At 38.5% G+C, this 13654-nt stretch overlaps 1 protein-coding gene across 1 annotated transcript in view; it reads left to right on the forward strand.

The window, feature by feature from the left end:
• Nucleotides 1–13654, forward strand: part of PITPNM3 (PITPNM family member 3) — a 141575-nt gene that overhangs the window by 50479 nt on the left and 77442 nt on the right. Inside the window, exon 2 of the mRNA XM_034421066.3 lies at nt 6280–6366. Coding sequence (XP_034276957.1) covers nt 6280–6366 — 87 coding nt within the window. The remainder of the gene's footprint in view (nt 1–6279; nt 6367–13654) is intronic.

Consider the following 13654-nt stretch of genomic DNA (forward strand, 5'->3'; position numbering starts at 1 on the left):
GATTTAATGTTAGTATTGAAAATTTATGCACAATAATAAAATGTTTATGTATCTTTGGAAACAGATGGGAGAGAAACACATATATGCTTCTCAGGAGAATGCTTCCCACTCTCCAGAATACTAACAAAAAGGGTCAGTTCCCTGCAGGAATTCATCTCTAAGGCGTCAGGATTTCTGAGAGTCTTTATTTGGTGTTATAACATTCGCAGTTAGCCCTACCCTTCACATTGATGACAATGTCACTCTCATTAAGAAAGATAATTAGAAACGTTAGCATTTTGTCTCTACAACAGGCAGCCTCTCTTTAAGACAGATGGACATATACGAGCCTTATGCCAACTTGATTTGCACATTTCTCCCTTCTTTGGCAGTTTTCCTGAGACAGAAAACTTTGTATAGTGGGGGCATCCTGCTGCTACCAGTTCCTTCCCTATTTAGGAAGCCAAATTGTCTACAAATCAGCGAGTCTGAAGAAGTCCAAGTTTGCATGTTGTTCATCCTTGTCATGGGTGAATTTTGATAACGTAGTGTTTGGCCAAATGGCTGCAATATTTTGCAAAAGCAAGCTGTTATCATGAGAAAATAATGATGGGCCCATTCTTTGCCTATAAACAGTAGATACCATTCATGAAAATGAACCAAGAGACATTTGCCCTGTGAAGCCATCATGACTTCCCAGGAGGAGATAAAAGACTTAGGGAAAATCCAAATGAAATATGAAATAACATTGAGAAACCTCATCAGATGCACATATTATATAAAAGGAAACTGAAAAAGGCAAATGATCCCCCCCCTCCAAGTTCTTTCTCATTTCAGCATCAAGGGCAAAGATTGCTTGTTTTGATCTTCTGCAGAGAAGAATTGGATCTATTTTTGGATATACCAAACTTTGCTATCATAATGAGTGCTTCTGTCACGAATATGTTCTTGTGTGAACCAGGTCTTTTGAATAATTATTTATATAGCATCTTCTGTATTCATGGAGCTTTACCATGTCCCATGAAAAGCTTATAACCTAACATTTGAAAAAGGGAGAAAGTAAAATGAAGTTCAGTAAAGCTATCGGAAAACCAATAATAATAATAATAATAATAATAATAATAATTTTATTTCTATACCGCCCTTCTCCCGAAGGACTCAGGGCGGTGTACAGCCAATTTAAAAACACAAGACACAACAATAATTAAAAATTAAAATAATTAAATAGATTTGGCCGATTTAAAACCCCAAAAATTAAAATACCCCAATTTAAAATTATTATATTGACAGCCCTGCCTGGCGGAACAACAGGGTCTTCAGTGCGCAGCGGAACACCCGGAGGTCGGAGATCTTACGTATTTCCGGGGGCAGTTCATTCCACAGGGTTGGGGCTCCCACAGAGAAGGCCCTCCCCCTGGGTGTCGCCAGCCGACATAACTTGGCTGATGGCACCCTGAGGAGACCCTCTCTGTGGGAACGGACTGGTTGGTGGGAGGCTATTGGTGGCAGAAGATGGTCTCGAAGGTATCCGGGTCCTGTGCCATGGAGCGCTTTAAAGGTGGTAACCAACACCTTGAATCGCACCCGGAAGACCACTGGGAGCCAGTGCAGCTCGCGCAGGAGGGGTGTCACGCGGGCACAACGAGGTGCGCCCATAACCACCCGCACGGCTGCATTCTGGACCAGCTGGAGCCTCCGAGTGCTCTTCAAGGGGAGCCCCATGTAGAGAGCATTACAATAGTCCACCCGGGAGGTGACAAGGGCATGAGTGACCGTGCGCAAGGCGTCCTGGTCCAGAAAGGGCTGCAACTGGCGGATCAGGCGAACCTGATAAAAGGCCCCCCTGGCCACGGCCGTCATATGCTCTTCTAAAGACAGCCGTGCGTCCAGGAGGACACCCAGATTGCGAGCCCTCTCCTTGGGGGGCAAAGATTCACCCCCAATAGTCAGCGATGGCACCTGCTGACTATATCGGGACGCCGGTAGCCACAGCCACTCGGTCTTGGAAGGGTTGAGTCTGAGCCTGTTCCTCCCCATCCAGACCCGCACGGCCTCCAGGCAGCGAGACATCACATCAAGGGCATCGTTGGGGTGGTCTGGGGTGGAGATGTACAGCTGAGTATGCTATGTAGCATAGCAACATATAGTTATTTATTCAACTGTATGTCCTCAAGTACTGTGATTTTTTTAAAAAAGAGAATTTTATTACATGGAACCACTGGGTTTAGAAAGCTTGGATAAGAATAGCAAAATAGGAGATTCCAGGTTAACAGGATCTGATCAGCCCATTTTCACAACCAGATGTGAAGCCTAACTGCAATTAATCCCAGCTGTGGATGATTATTGAGACTTGAGTAAGCATAGAGGAGGATTTTATTTTTTTTCTTCCCTGCTCACGTCCTGAAGAAATAATTATTCTATAGATGGTGTTTGCTTTGGGGGTGGGTCACATCAGGGCTAGTGGAATCTAAACAAAAAACATTTTTAGATGCAGATTTTCCTCAGGATTTAAGCAGGGAGGAAAATGTTAAATCCCAGTAAGTTTCAGCTATGTCCATACTGTATTTTTTGTAAAAAAATAGTGTGTTAAGTAAATTGATTCTTCACTACTGTTGCCTGAGTGATATTACAGTCTGTTTGCAGCTTGAAAATAAAAGCCTGCAAAATTGCTTCCTTTAAGGTAAAGATGACATGTAAAAGAATGTCCTTCAAGCCCTAAACATTTATCTTAATAATACCTAGGCTCAATTAGCAAGTTTTTGTCACTTTTTGTAGTTTAATTTGAAAGACTATTTGTCTGAGAACACTTAGCATTAAGTTGATTTTATTTAACATAGCCAAGCTGTTAGCATTTTCCAGGTTCTGTGTCTTCAAAGCCATCAAGATACTGGCTTCATAACTGCAACATTAATTAGTTTTAATTGAATATCTTAAATTTATAAAAACATAGCCTACTGTATTTATATTAAATGGATTCTGCAGGTGAAATAGAGAGGATTTGGTTGATAGCAAAATGTGGCTGAATGATTGATATTTGCATGTATATGCCAACATATTGTTTGGGTATGAAAAGCAGAAGAAAACAGCAAATGATTAGCATTAACCTACCAGCATGTCAACCCAGTTTGACTCATGAGTCAATTGGGAGTGTAGTAAAATTTTGGAATAATCAGCTTAATATAATTTAAAAAATAATAGCTACTCTGCACTCTGATTGGAATCTATTATTAAGGGTTATCTTGGCTGAGAAGCCATCTATCACTAAGATCTTTAGAAAGAAGAGATGTGTTTTATCATTGAGTTAAGATCTTTGGACAGAACTACAATTAATTATTAGAGGAAGAGGCCCACAAGAGTCACACAAATTTAAAATAAACTTACAACAGCAGCCTGTGACCTATAATATCCTGAACAGGATATAAACACCTCTTTAGAAGTCATCTTCACCCAGAGTGTGACTCCTGTCCTGTTATACACTTGATTGTTAATTATGTAGTTTGTCCTCATCAGTTTGAAAGGCTCCCATAGTATAAGCATCTGAGGGCTCAATGAAGGAGAAGGCAAAATGATACATAATGGCATGACATAAATGACACCACGTAATACTTATATCAACTTCGTGATGTCATTCCAATAATTCATGCAATAATGATGCATATATTGCCATTTTAATGTCATTGTTACTTGTTACAGATGTTGCTGCACTGTAATTATAGACTAATGAAAATGAGAACTAAAAAGATATGACACCAAAGGAAAAAGTGAAGTGTTGAGAAAACTAAAACAGAGATAAATTAGGCACCAGTTCAGAGTGATCTAAGAGCCCAGTTTAGCTCAAAACATCAGTATAGAGAAAAGATGGCAGGTCCCTTTCTTTTCCTGTACTTATTCACAGGCTGTTGGCATAGGTTAGGTCACCTTGGCTAGCTGTTTGAGGCAACATCAAGAGGAAATAGCATTTCTTAACAAATTGACGCAATTTTGAAATGGAAAAAGAAAAATCCTAACCTAAGCGAAGAGGAAAGAATACATTTGGCCATGAACTTCCTCTTTTTTTAAAAAAAAAATTGATTTATATGCCGCCCTTCTCCGGAGACTCAGGGCAGCTTACAATGCGCTAAGCAATAGCCTTCATTCTTTTGTATATTTATACAAAGTCAACTTATTGCCCCCACAACTGGGTCCTCAATTTACCTACCTTAGAAAGAATGGAAGGCTGAGTCAACCTTGAGCCTTGGCGAGATTTGAACCTGCAGTAATTGCAGGCAGCTGTTCTTAATAACAGGGTGCTTTAGACCACTGTACTACCAAGGCCCTTTGTATCAGCGCTTTGGGCCTCTTGTATCAGCAGAACATTGCCCAAGCATTTGGGCTGAGAGACTTCAGGACAGGGCTGTCAAACTCATGGCCCGCAGGCCAGATACGTCACTCACTGGCCATGCTTACACTTGGTTTAGCGAAGGGGGAAAAAGTCGTGACGCCGTGATGCCGCGAGTTTGACATCCCTGATTTACAATATGTCGTAAGTCCTTTCCTTAGTGCCATCTCACATCAGTCTACTTGAAGTATTACAGTACCATTCTGTCAGTGTCTTTGATGTTCTGTTGTTGAATTTCATTGAGAAAGGTATACTTCTTGGAACGGGGAAGAGAAAGAGTAGCACACACTCCATTTTCATCCATCCATCAATGGGTCAAGAACTCTTGGGAGATTGCATCCAGGTTTTCCAGAAAATATATAATGGGAAAAGGACATTTGGCTTGTTTACAGTGGTCTTTTGTTTATTTGCATCCGAAGCATCACAATTGAAATAAAGCACGCTATACAACATAAAATATAAAATACAAGATTAAAATACGTACAAGTCAAACAAATCTTTCCAGAAACTAGCAACGTTAATTGTATTGTTGTGCTGCAATGAATCCAAGTGTACACTGATCAGGGCACAAAGGATAGGTATACATATGTGTTGTTGTCTACATGTTTACAGTGGTAAGAAAAGGGCAGATGCAAAGAATCTGTTTCATACTTCGCTGTTTCCAGTTGCCCTGGAACTGGAGAGCCTCACTGCACCTCTATCCATCTGCCCTAGCAAATCTGGCCCCATCTATTATCCAAAGGAACAACTGTCACAACTTTCTATTTAAGCAAGAGCTTCAGTAAGTTAAAACCAGCCCAGACTGAACTATGTACTGTATAAACACCATCTTGCCGCTTACTACTTCATTTTGGTGAACAGTCATTTTCACCACTTCATTTTCCTTACCACTTAATTTTCAAACAGTCAATCTGACTCCTTTTCCTACTGTTTCTCATCTCCCATGTGTCTTGTCTTTTTTGACTTTCAGCCTCAGGGCAGGTTCAGCTCAGTCTATATATTTTTTATGACTTGAGTTATTTTGGCAGACAAAACTAATTGAAAAACAGGACATAAAATGAACAATATGTCAGTGTTTGAGGTTTCTTCAGAATGCTATGTGTCTGAGAAGCAAATCCGTAATGTAGCATGGCATCCTAAATCTGCAAGTGATCTGGGCAGTCCCTTATCTAAACAAGGGAGATATGTCAGCCAATATGATGATTTTCCAAGGCTAAAGTTAAAGCATATTGGACTTGCCCTCAATTTAAGTGCTATCATCTGAATTAAATGCAATCTGATAGGGTCAAATCCTAAGGCTTCTGCCAGCAAGGGAAAATGAACAGCTTTTCCTTTCTGTAGCTCCCAACAGCAGGGTAATAAAATAGGTCAGTTCCATTTTCCCCCTGTTCCAGGGTGGATCATTCAGAGTTTCTCTTAACTTGTCCCCTCCAAATCCCTCTTGATGTTTAATGTCCTTTATCTCCGGTGTCATTGGATTTCTGATTACAGAGACACAATAGCAGTGAAGAAGTTCCCAAACATAAAAATCTATGTTTGATGCTTCACAGAGATCCTCAAAATCCCATGACTACTGCCAAGGCCCTTATGATTATTTAGTTACTTAGGAAATTGTTATATCTAGTCATTGATTAATTGGTTATGTCTGCATCAAAATTGCATAGAAGAAAGAAGCATGTTTTTACGCCATTAAATTATAGATTACAGCAGCAGTTTTTTAAAATGTGTATACCGGTATGTATGTATGTATCTATTTGAATTTATTTAATAAATTCTAATTTCAGTAGACTCGCATATGCTTAATAATATATATTTTAAAATTGTTGACTGAATGATGGAAGGTTTTAAATACGCAGAATGTTTGATTGGATTCCATCTTGTAATCCTCTGTTTGCTAATATTGCATTTCTCCCCTTTTTCAGTTGGATTGCACCACTTTGGCTGCCAGTGGCTCATGGAAGGCATCGACTCAGTGGACAGCTCTGATGATGAATTCTTCGATGCACGAGGTTTGTAATCCTTCTTCATTGGTTCTGAGCTGTCAGGTTTTCGGGGAGTTTAACAAGCATGGTTTATGTGTAAGATTTACATTTATGTTTAGCTTTCTTAAAATGAAAAAGTCTACAGTCGTATTCTCCTTTTAGGGCTTTATTGAAAACTATTCCTGTAGATCGGCTTTGCAGAAAAGAATTTGTAATGTACTTGGAGAATTTCTCCACGGAGGGTAATTTATGGCTAATTTGTTTTTTTTAAGAAGAGGAAAGGAAGGTGCTGTAGCCACTGGTGATCTGAAATTGAGTAATTGGGGTTTTTCATTTTGGAGAGGATTGTCTATCTGCATGGAATAGCTGAATATTTCTATCTAAAGTTAAAATATGCTGGATATGTTTCTCCAATTAAGAGCAAGATAATGCAGATTTTATGTCATATAATATACACATTTATTGAAAGAGGTTGGGTACATTTTTGCTTGTGCTTGTTATGGCTTTCCCTTCTTGATCTATTTGCTCAGGGACTGAGATTTGATGTTGTGCCAAAACTAGACTGTGGACTCTGTGGATGGCTCACATACCATAGTTTAGGTTAGCTAAAAATAAAGTGAGGAGAAAATTACAATCCATCCTTCTCTGCAATTTTGTTTTTGCTTGACAGAGAAACAAAAATGCCCTTTTCAAAGCAGGCATAAGCTCTTAGATCAAAGTCCTGCTCTGGAACTTCTCAACTTACTCAAAAAGTATGCCACTGCTTTGTTAGAAGAAGGCTTTTTTGGACATTTAACGAATTGTTTTACTTCAATTTTCTGCCATATATGTAAAAGGTCCTTCTGCTTAAAACCTAGTATTTTGGAAGGCTTTGGGATGACGCACAATGTCGGGTTACATCATTTATCAAAGGTTTTGTGTATATCTCTTTAAATTAACTTTTCTGCTGCTTGCATTAATTTAAGTGGGATTTGTGAGGGAATTTATTACTGTATGATCAACTGTGTGTGAATGGAGGTAGCATTTTGGTTTGGTTGGACTACGAATGATCTTAGTGAAGGCATGGCACGGGAAAAAATGAGTTTTTTCCCCCTCAGATTTGTCTCCAGATCTTAGAAATTGCCAAATTAATTGCTTGCTCAAATATTGTGACTTGGAACTCATTTTGGAACCTTTATAATAGCAAACTTTATAACAGCAAACTGTACCCAAAGACAATCGATATCTGCAGCCAAAACAACTTTTATGGATTGTTTTTTTTCATTTATCTGCTTTAGGACCTATTTATTTCCTGACTTCCTGCATGCAAATGGCATGGTCCAATTAAACTTAGGTCCACTTAATCATTCTGATTAATTTTGGATCCTCTAAATTTAACTCTCCTTAATTGAGGCTGGCCTTAGAGAATCTATGGGCTTTAGTGGACCATTGCAGAGATGAAAAGCTCACAATAAACTAAAATCATAAGCCAGCAGCATGTGGCAGCAGCCAAAAAAGCTAATACAATCCAAACAGAGGCATAGAATCAAAATCACGTAAAGTATTAGTACCGCTTTATAAATCTTTAGTAAGACCACACCTGGAATACTGCATCCAGTTTTGGTCACCACATTACAAAAAAGATGTTGAGACTTTGGAAATAGTGCAGAGAAGAAAAACTAGGATGATTAAAGACAAAAACATATGAAGAAGTGTTGCAGGAATTGGGTATGGCCATTCTAGAGAAATGAAGGACTAGGGTGACATTTGTTTGCTTGTTTTCAAACTTTTTTCTTTTTAGATTTCTTGTATTTATTTTATTTTTATTGGTTATAATATAAAAAGAAAATACAAAAGCAAATAATAGGAAAAGTAGGGGAGGGAAAAGGGAAGAGAAAAGTGAAGAGAAGAAGAGAAAAAGAAAGAAAAGGCATTGACTTCCGACTCCCTTTGGTGCAGTAGAATAAGAAAGAACATCAAACCTCAACTTTTTACTTTTACATAATAGTATAAACTAGCCATTTCTATAATAACCAATCTATTTAATCAGTAAAACCCAAAATCGAAATTTCATTTTTTCTACATCTCCAGCACAAAATTCGGAAGCAGTTTCCAAGTAGAAACAAAAGCACTTGTGTTTTTTTCTTTTATCAATGCAGTCAATTGAGCCATCTCTGCTAATTCCATCAGCTTTTGCAACCATTCATCCATTTGTAGGGAGTAAAGTATCCTTCCATTTTTGTGCATAAAATAATCTTGTTGCCATCAACATATATGAGCCTTGGTGGCGCAGCAGACTAAAGCACTGTTAAGTAACACCAGCTGCCTGCAATTATTGCAAGTTAAAATCTCACCAGGTTTAAGGTTGACTCAGCCTTCCATCCTTTCGAGGTAGGTAAAATGAGGACCCGATTTGTGGGGGCAATAAGCTGACTTTGTATAAAAAAGAACACCGCTTTGGGGGGGGTGTCCCGAAAGCCCTACTAAGCAGGTATATACAAAAGTATGAAGGCTATTGCTTAACACATTGTAAGCCGCCCTGAGTCTCTGGAGAAGGACAGCATATAAATTGAACCAATAAATAAATAAATAAATAAATATAACATCAAAGTTACAAACATACAGTCATAAGTGGGAGGGGATGGGTGATGGGAGTGATGAGAAGCAATTAATGAAAACTAATCTAGGAGAGAAGCAACCTGGAATTAAGGAGAAACTTCCCAACAGTGAGGGCCATTAACCAGTGGAACAGCTTGCCTTCAGAAGTTGTGGGTGCTTCATCACTGGAAGTTTTTAAGGAAAAACTGGACAGCCACCTGTCTGAAATGGTATAGGTCTCTTGCTTGAGCAAGGGGTTGGAGTAGAAGACCTATAAGGTCCCTTCCAATTCTGTTCTGATTGATATGCTGCAAATATTGATGACAGCAGGGGTGAAATGCTCCCGGTTTGGACCGGATCGCCCAATCCGGTAGCGATGGCAGCAGGTGGTTCAGAGAACCGGTAGCAAAAATCCCTGCGTGCACCCCCCCCACCATGCCCAGCTGAGCCGCACGATCATCAGAGGCTTTTTTTTTGTTTTTTACTTTTAAAAGCATTTTTTCTACAACCTCTTCCGACGAAAAAATGCTTTTAAAAGTAAAAAAAAAACACGTTTCTGATTATTGTGTGGCTCAGCTGGGATCATCAGAGACTTTTCAAAGCATTTTTCCTGCAACCTCTTGGCCGAAGAGGTGGTAAAAAAAATGCTTTGAAAAGTTTCTGATCATCCCAGCTGAGTTGCCTGATGTCAGAGAGGCTTTTCAAAGCATTTTTTAAAAAGACTCTCTGACGATCCCAGCTGAGTTGCCTGATCGGCAGAGGCTTTTCAAAGCATTAGAAAAAATGCTTTGAAAAGTTAAAAAAAAAAAAGTTGGCCACACCCACCCAGTCACATTACCCCCCCAAGCCACGCCCACAGAACCAGTAGTAACAAATTTTACATTTCACCCCTGCATGACAGATAATAATATAGATCTAGTTTCAACCTGAAATATATTGGCACACTGTCTTTACTCTTTGGAAGTGGGAGTGGAAAAATGATCTGCTAAAGCTTTTCCATTTTTCTTTTTTTAAATAAACATCTTTTTGTGACTTTTCTGATCACTGTTCTCTTCTTTGATACCACTGCTGAAAAAATGGGCAGCTGCTATTTTTGGGGTTGCTCAGCTAGATCTGTCATTTAAAGCATGAATGGTATGTGTCCTCAGACATATGTTTTAACAGAGACGCAAATTCTCCATAGCAACCACAGGTACGTAGTGACAGGACCAAAGTCAATATTGTTATATTCAAAGACTCTTATTAAAAAAACAGTATTAGTAAAACCTGGGTTGGTCTAGATTCTCAATGATTTAATGCTCTAATATATATGTACTATCTATTAGAGCATTAAATCAATGAGAATCTAGAGCATTAAATCTGCAACACACAGAGCAGAAACAAAATGCACAAGCACAATATCGTTATATAAGGAAGGATATATATATAGATAGATAGATATAGATATATGGATATACAAATTACCGATGTAGCTCCATTCACAGTGCTCAAATTGCATGACTTGATTTTAGTGTACAGTTTGTTTATGTATAGTTTGTTTTTATGTATGTATGTTTGTATATGTATGTTTGTTTATCGTTAATAAAAAAAATAGAAAAAAAAACAAAATGTACAAGCAGAGAACACCTACAGCATTAGATTAAAATCTTCAATAGAGAAGACACAATAAGAAGCCTTCTTTTTCCTCCTGATAAATGTACTTCTTGAAAATTATAATGTGAACTTTAAAGGAAGCTGCCACAGGAACAAGCAGGAGCTTCTCTTAAAGTACAAATGTCAATTTTTGAGTAAACATGCATGATTTTTTTTTTTTAAAAAAAATCCAGTTTATCTTAGTGCCTACATTATTAGGTGGGATTCCAGCCTGGCAGATTTAAAAACAACCTGTAGAACATATCACTGCTATTTGTCTGCAGAAAATGCATATATAAAATGAGTAAATTGAATGTAGTACTTAAGAAAATTCTATAGTAAAAAGCAAGATTTTCTATTTATTAAACAAAAGAAACTCTAGGACAAGAATGAAAGTGGATTGAATATGAAAGAGAAGTAAATTGTGATAGAGAATGTATGACGATCAAATTACAAAACAAATATATGAAAGAAAAATGAATGGATTTACAGGAGAGGATAGGTAGAGAAAATAATTGATGAAATTGACATGATTTTGAAAAAAATGTTAAGAACAGTATATGAAGTGGTACATGGGCATGGGGAGTAGTAGGATGATTTGCAAAGATAAAAAGATGTGTTGCAGTGTACAGTAGAATAATGTTGATGTGAACTAGTTTTCTCATGTTTCCTTTTCTTTTTCTTCTCTCATCCCTAATTTCTTTGTCTCAGTGTTTTTTACTCCTTTTTATGTGGATAATATTGTTTTCCCCCAAAGGGAATAGTGTAATAGATATGTATGTAGTAAATGCACATCTTCTAAATTAGTTTTGCGGTTTCATCATATCTTGATAACAACTGGCATACACTACATTGTCTGCAAATATTCTTAATACAGATCGTATTGCTTCTTTTATTTAAAAAGTATATACTTTTAAAAATAAATTTCCTAATGTTGACACTTAAAAATCAAAGCTATTGCGGTTTCATATTTTGTACCAATTTCAAAAGGATATCTGGTGGCAAAGGATCTTTGCAGAATTGAGCACTTATGGTTCATGGGTACAGTGAAGCTAGAGTTAAATTATCTTTACAAAATGCCCTGATCTTGCCAAAACAGTAGTTACATATGACTGTATTTTTTTTTAATACTGATGTCAGTATATGCATAGATTTTGAGTATATCAAGAATATAAGGTATGAAATTTAAGACAGCAAAAACACAGTGCACAATTTTATGCAATTTGTAAATCAGTTTATGGAGTTTACTGGAGCACAGTTGAAGACAGACAATTGCTTTCATGGTAAGTCTCTTTCAATAAATTTGTCCATCAGTGGTTATCGGTTGTAATGATCCTATGGTACTCCCAAAGTCTGAGACAGATATGAGATTTTCAGGAGACTTCTGAGATTTTTAGAACCATCTACTTAACCCTTGTGAGAAGAGAGATTCTGGTTTAAAGGGAATTGGGCAAATTGGTATCCTACATATATTTTGACAACAATCCCTTTAATTGCTGTCTACTGATCATACAGACTGAGGTTTATAGGAATTGAAACTATCTGAAGGGCACCCAGTTGATTACTCCAAGAGGATGTATCTTGACCTGATCTTCAGGGCTGTTCATATGGTGATGAAATGCCTGGAAGCAGGGGTGGGCTGCTGGAGGTTCGCAGGGGTTCAGGAGAACCTCTAGCTAAGATTCTGTGCAGTTCGGAGAACCCCCAAATCCCATTCCTGGCTGGCTCCGCCCACTACTCCCCTCCCAGGAGTCCCCATTTGGCCTGTTTTGGATGCAGGTAAGTGCAGGGCGCATGCGGAGGCTCGGGGAGGGCAAAAAAACCGAGCCTACCGGAAGTTTGGGAAGGCCAGAAATGGGCCCGTTTCCAGCCTCCAAAGGGCCTCCGGAGCCTGGGGAGGCCTTTTTTGCCCTCCCAGAGGCTCGAGGAAAGCTTCCAGAGCCTGGGGAGGGTAAAAAGCCCCCCCCCCGCCATGGAGCAGGAGGCCGACTAGGCCATGCCCACCGTGGCCACGCCCACCCAGCAACCGGGCAGAGAACCCCTTGCTAAACTTTTTGAAGCCCACCCCTGCCTGGAAGGGAGAATCAATCCCAGTAAATTGTAAATTATTGAAACATGGAACACAGGAATTTTATGAATATGTTTCCTCAGTGAATGAATGAATCGACAGCAGATGGCTCCCCTTGATTTGATTTCAGTTTGATATATTTTATACACAACGAATGGCAGTGTGCTTGATAAACGGAAAGGCTTTGTTTAGGAACTCGATGTAAATACCTTCATTGCAGAATTTTTCTTCCCTTGGTTATTCTAAAAGAAAAGAAGGGAGCCTTACAGGTTCCTCTCTACACCGTGCTTTACAAATCCTGTTGAGGATTTAAAGGAGGGCAGCCTTGTAGTCAGGTCTCACGAAGTTGGAATTCCTAAGTTGGAACAAAATTAGGTTCCACGTTTGAAATGGGTACCATATTTAGTTGCAGATCAGATGATTTGCTCTGGATAGTTCGCATCTTTGTCAGCAAAAATGTTCAAGCTTCTACCTGATTTCAGGGAGCAGTAGAAGTAGTCAACCACTATTTATCACCTGTGACAGGTTTAATGGGAAAAAATAAACTGCAGCTTAATCCAAACAAAAAAAAAAACAACTTTTGATGGATGAGTAATTTGACTCAGGTATAATTATGCAGCCTGTCATGGATGAGGCTGCAGTCCTATTGGAAGTTTATGTTAACAATGTGGGAATGCAGATTGGTTCTCCTGGATGACAAAGACGGTAAAAACAAAGCTTTTTCCAGCTTTTGTTGGGCCTCTATTAATAACTAATAAATCCAGATCTTACCTCCATCTATGCCTTAGTTGTTTGCAGAGTAGAACATAGAATAATAGAGTTGGAAAGAGCCTTGGAGGTTTTCTAGTCCAACCACTAAATTATTGTACTATAATCATACTACAGCTTGTAAAAATGGCCTTGTCCGAACAAGCTTCCAAAAATTTCCACAAATGCAAATAATTACAGGATACTGTCTAGGCACATATACCTGACTATCTCACAACTGTTTTGTTGACTATAAATTTGTTTCACTTTTTTTGTGCTCAACTCAAATGA

This window comes from Pantherophis guttatus, chromosome 1, assembly GCF_059756535.1.
Source record: "Pantherophis guttatus breed Tessera chromosome 1, ASM5975653v1, whole genome shotgun sequence".
NCBI lineage: Eukaryota > Metazoa > Chordata > Lepidosauria > Squamata > Colubridae > Pantherophis > Pantherophis guttatus.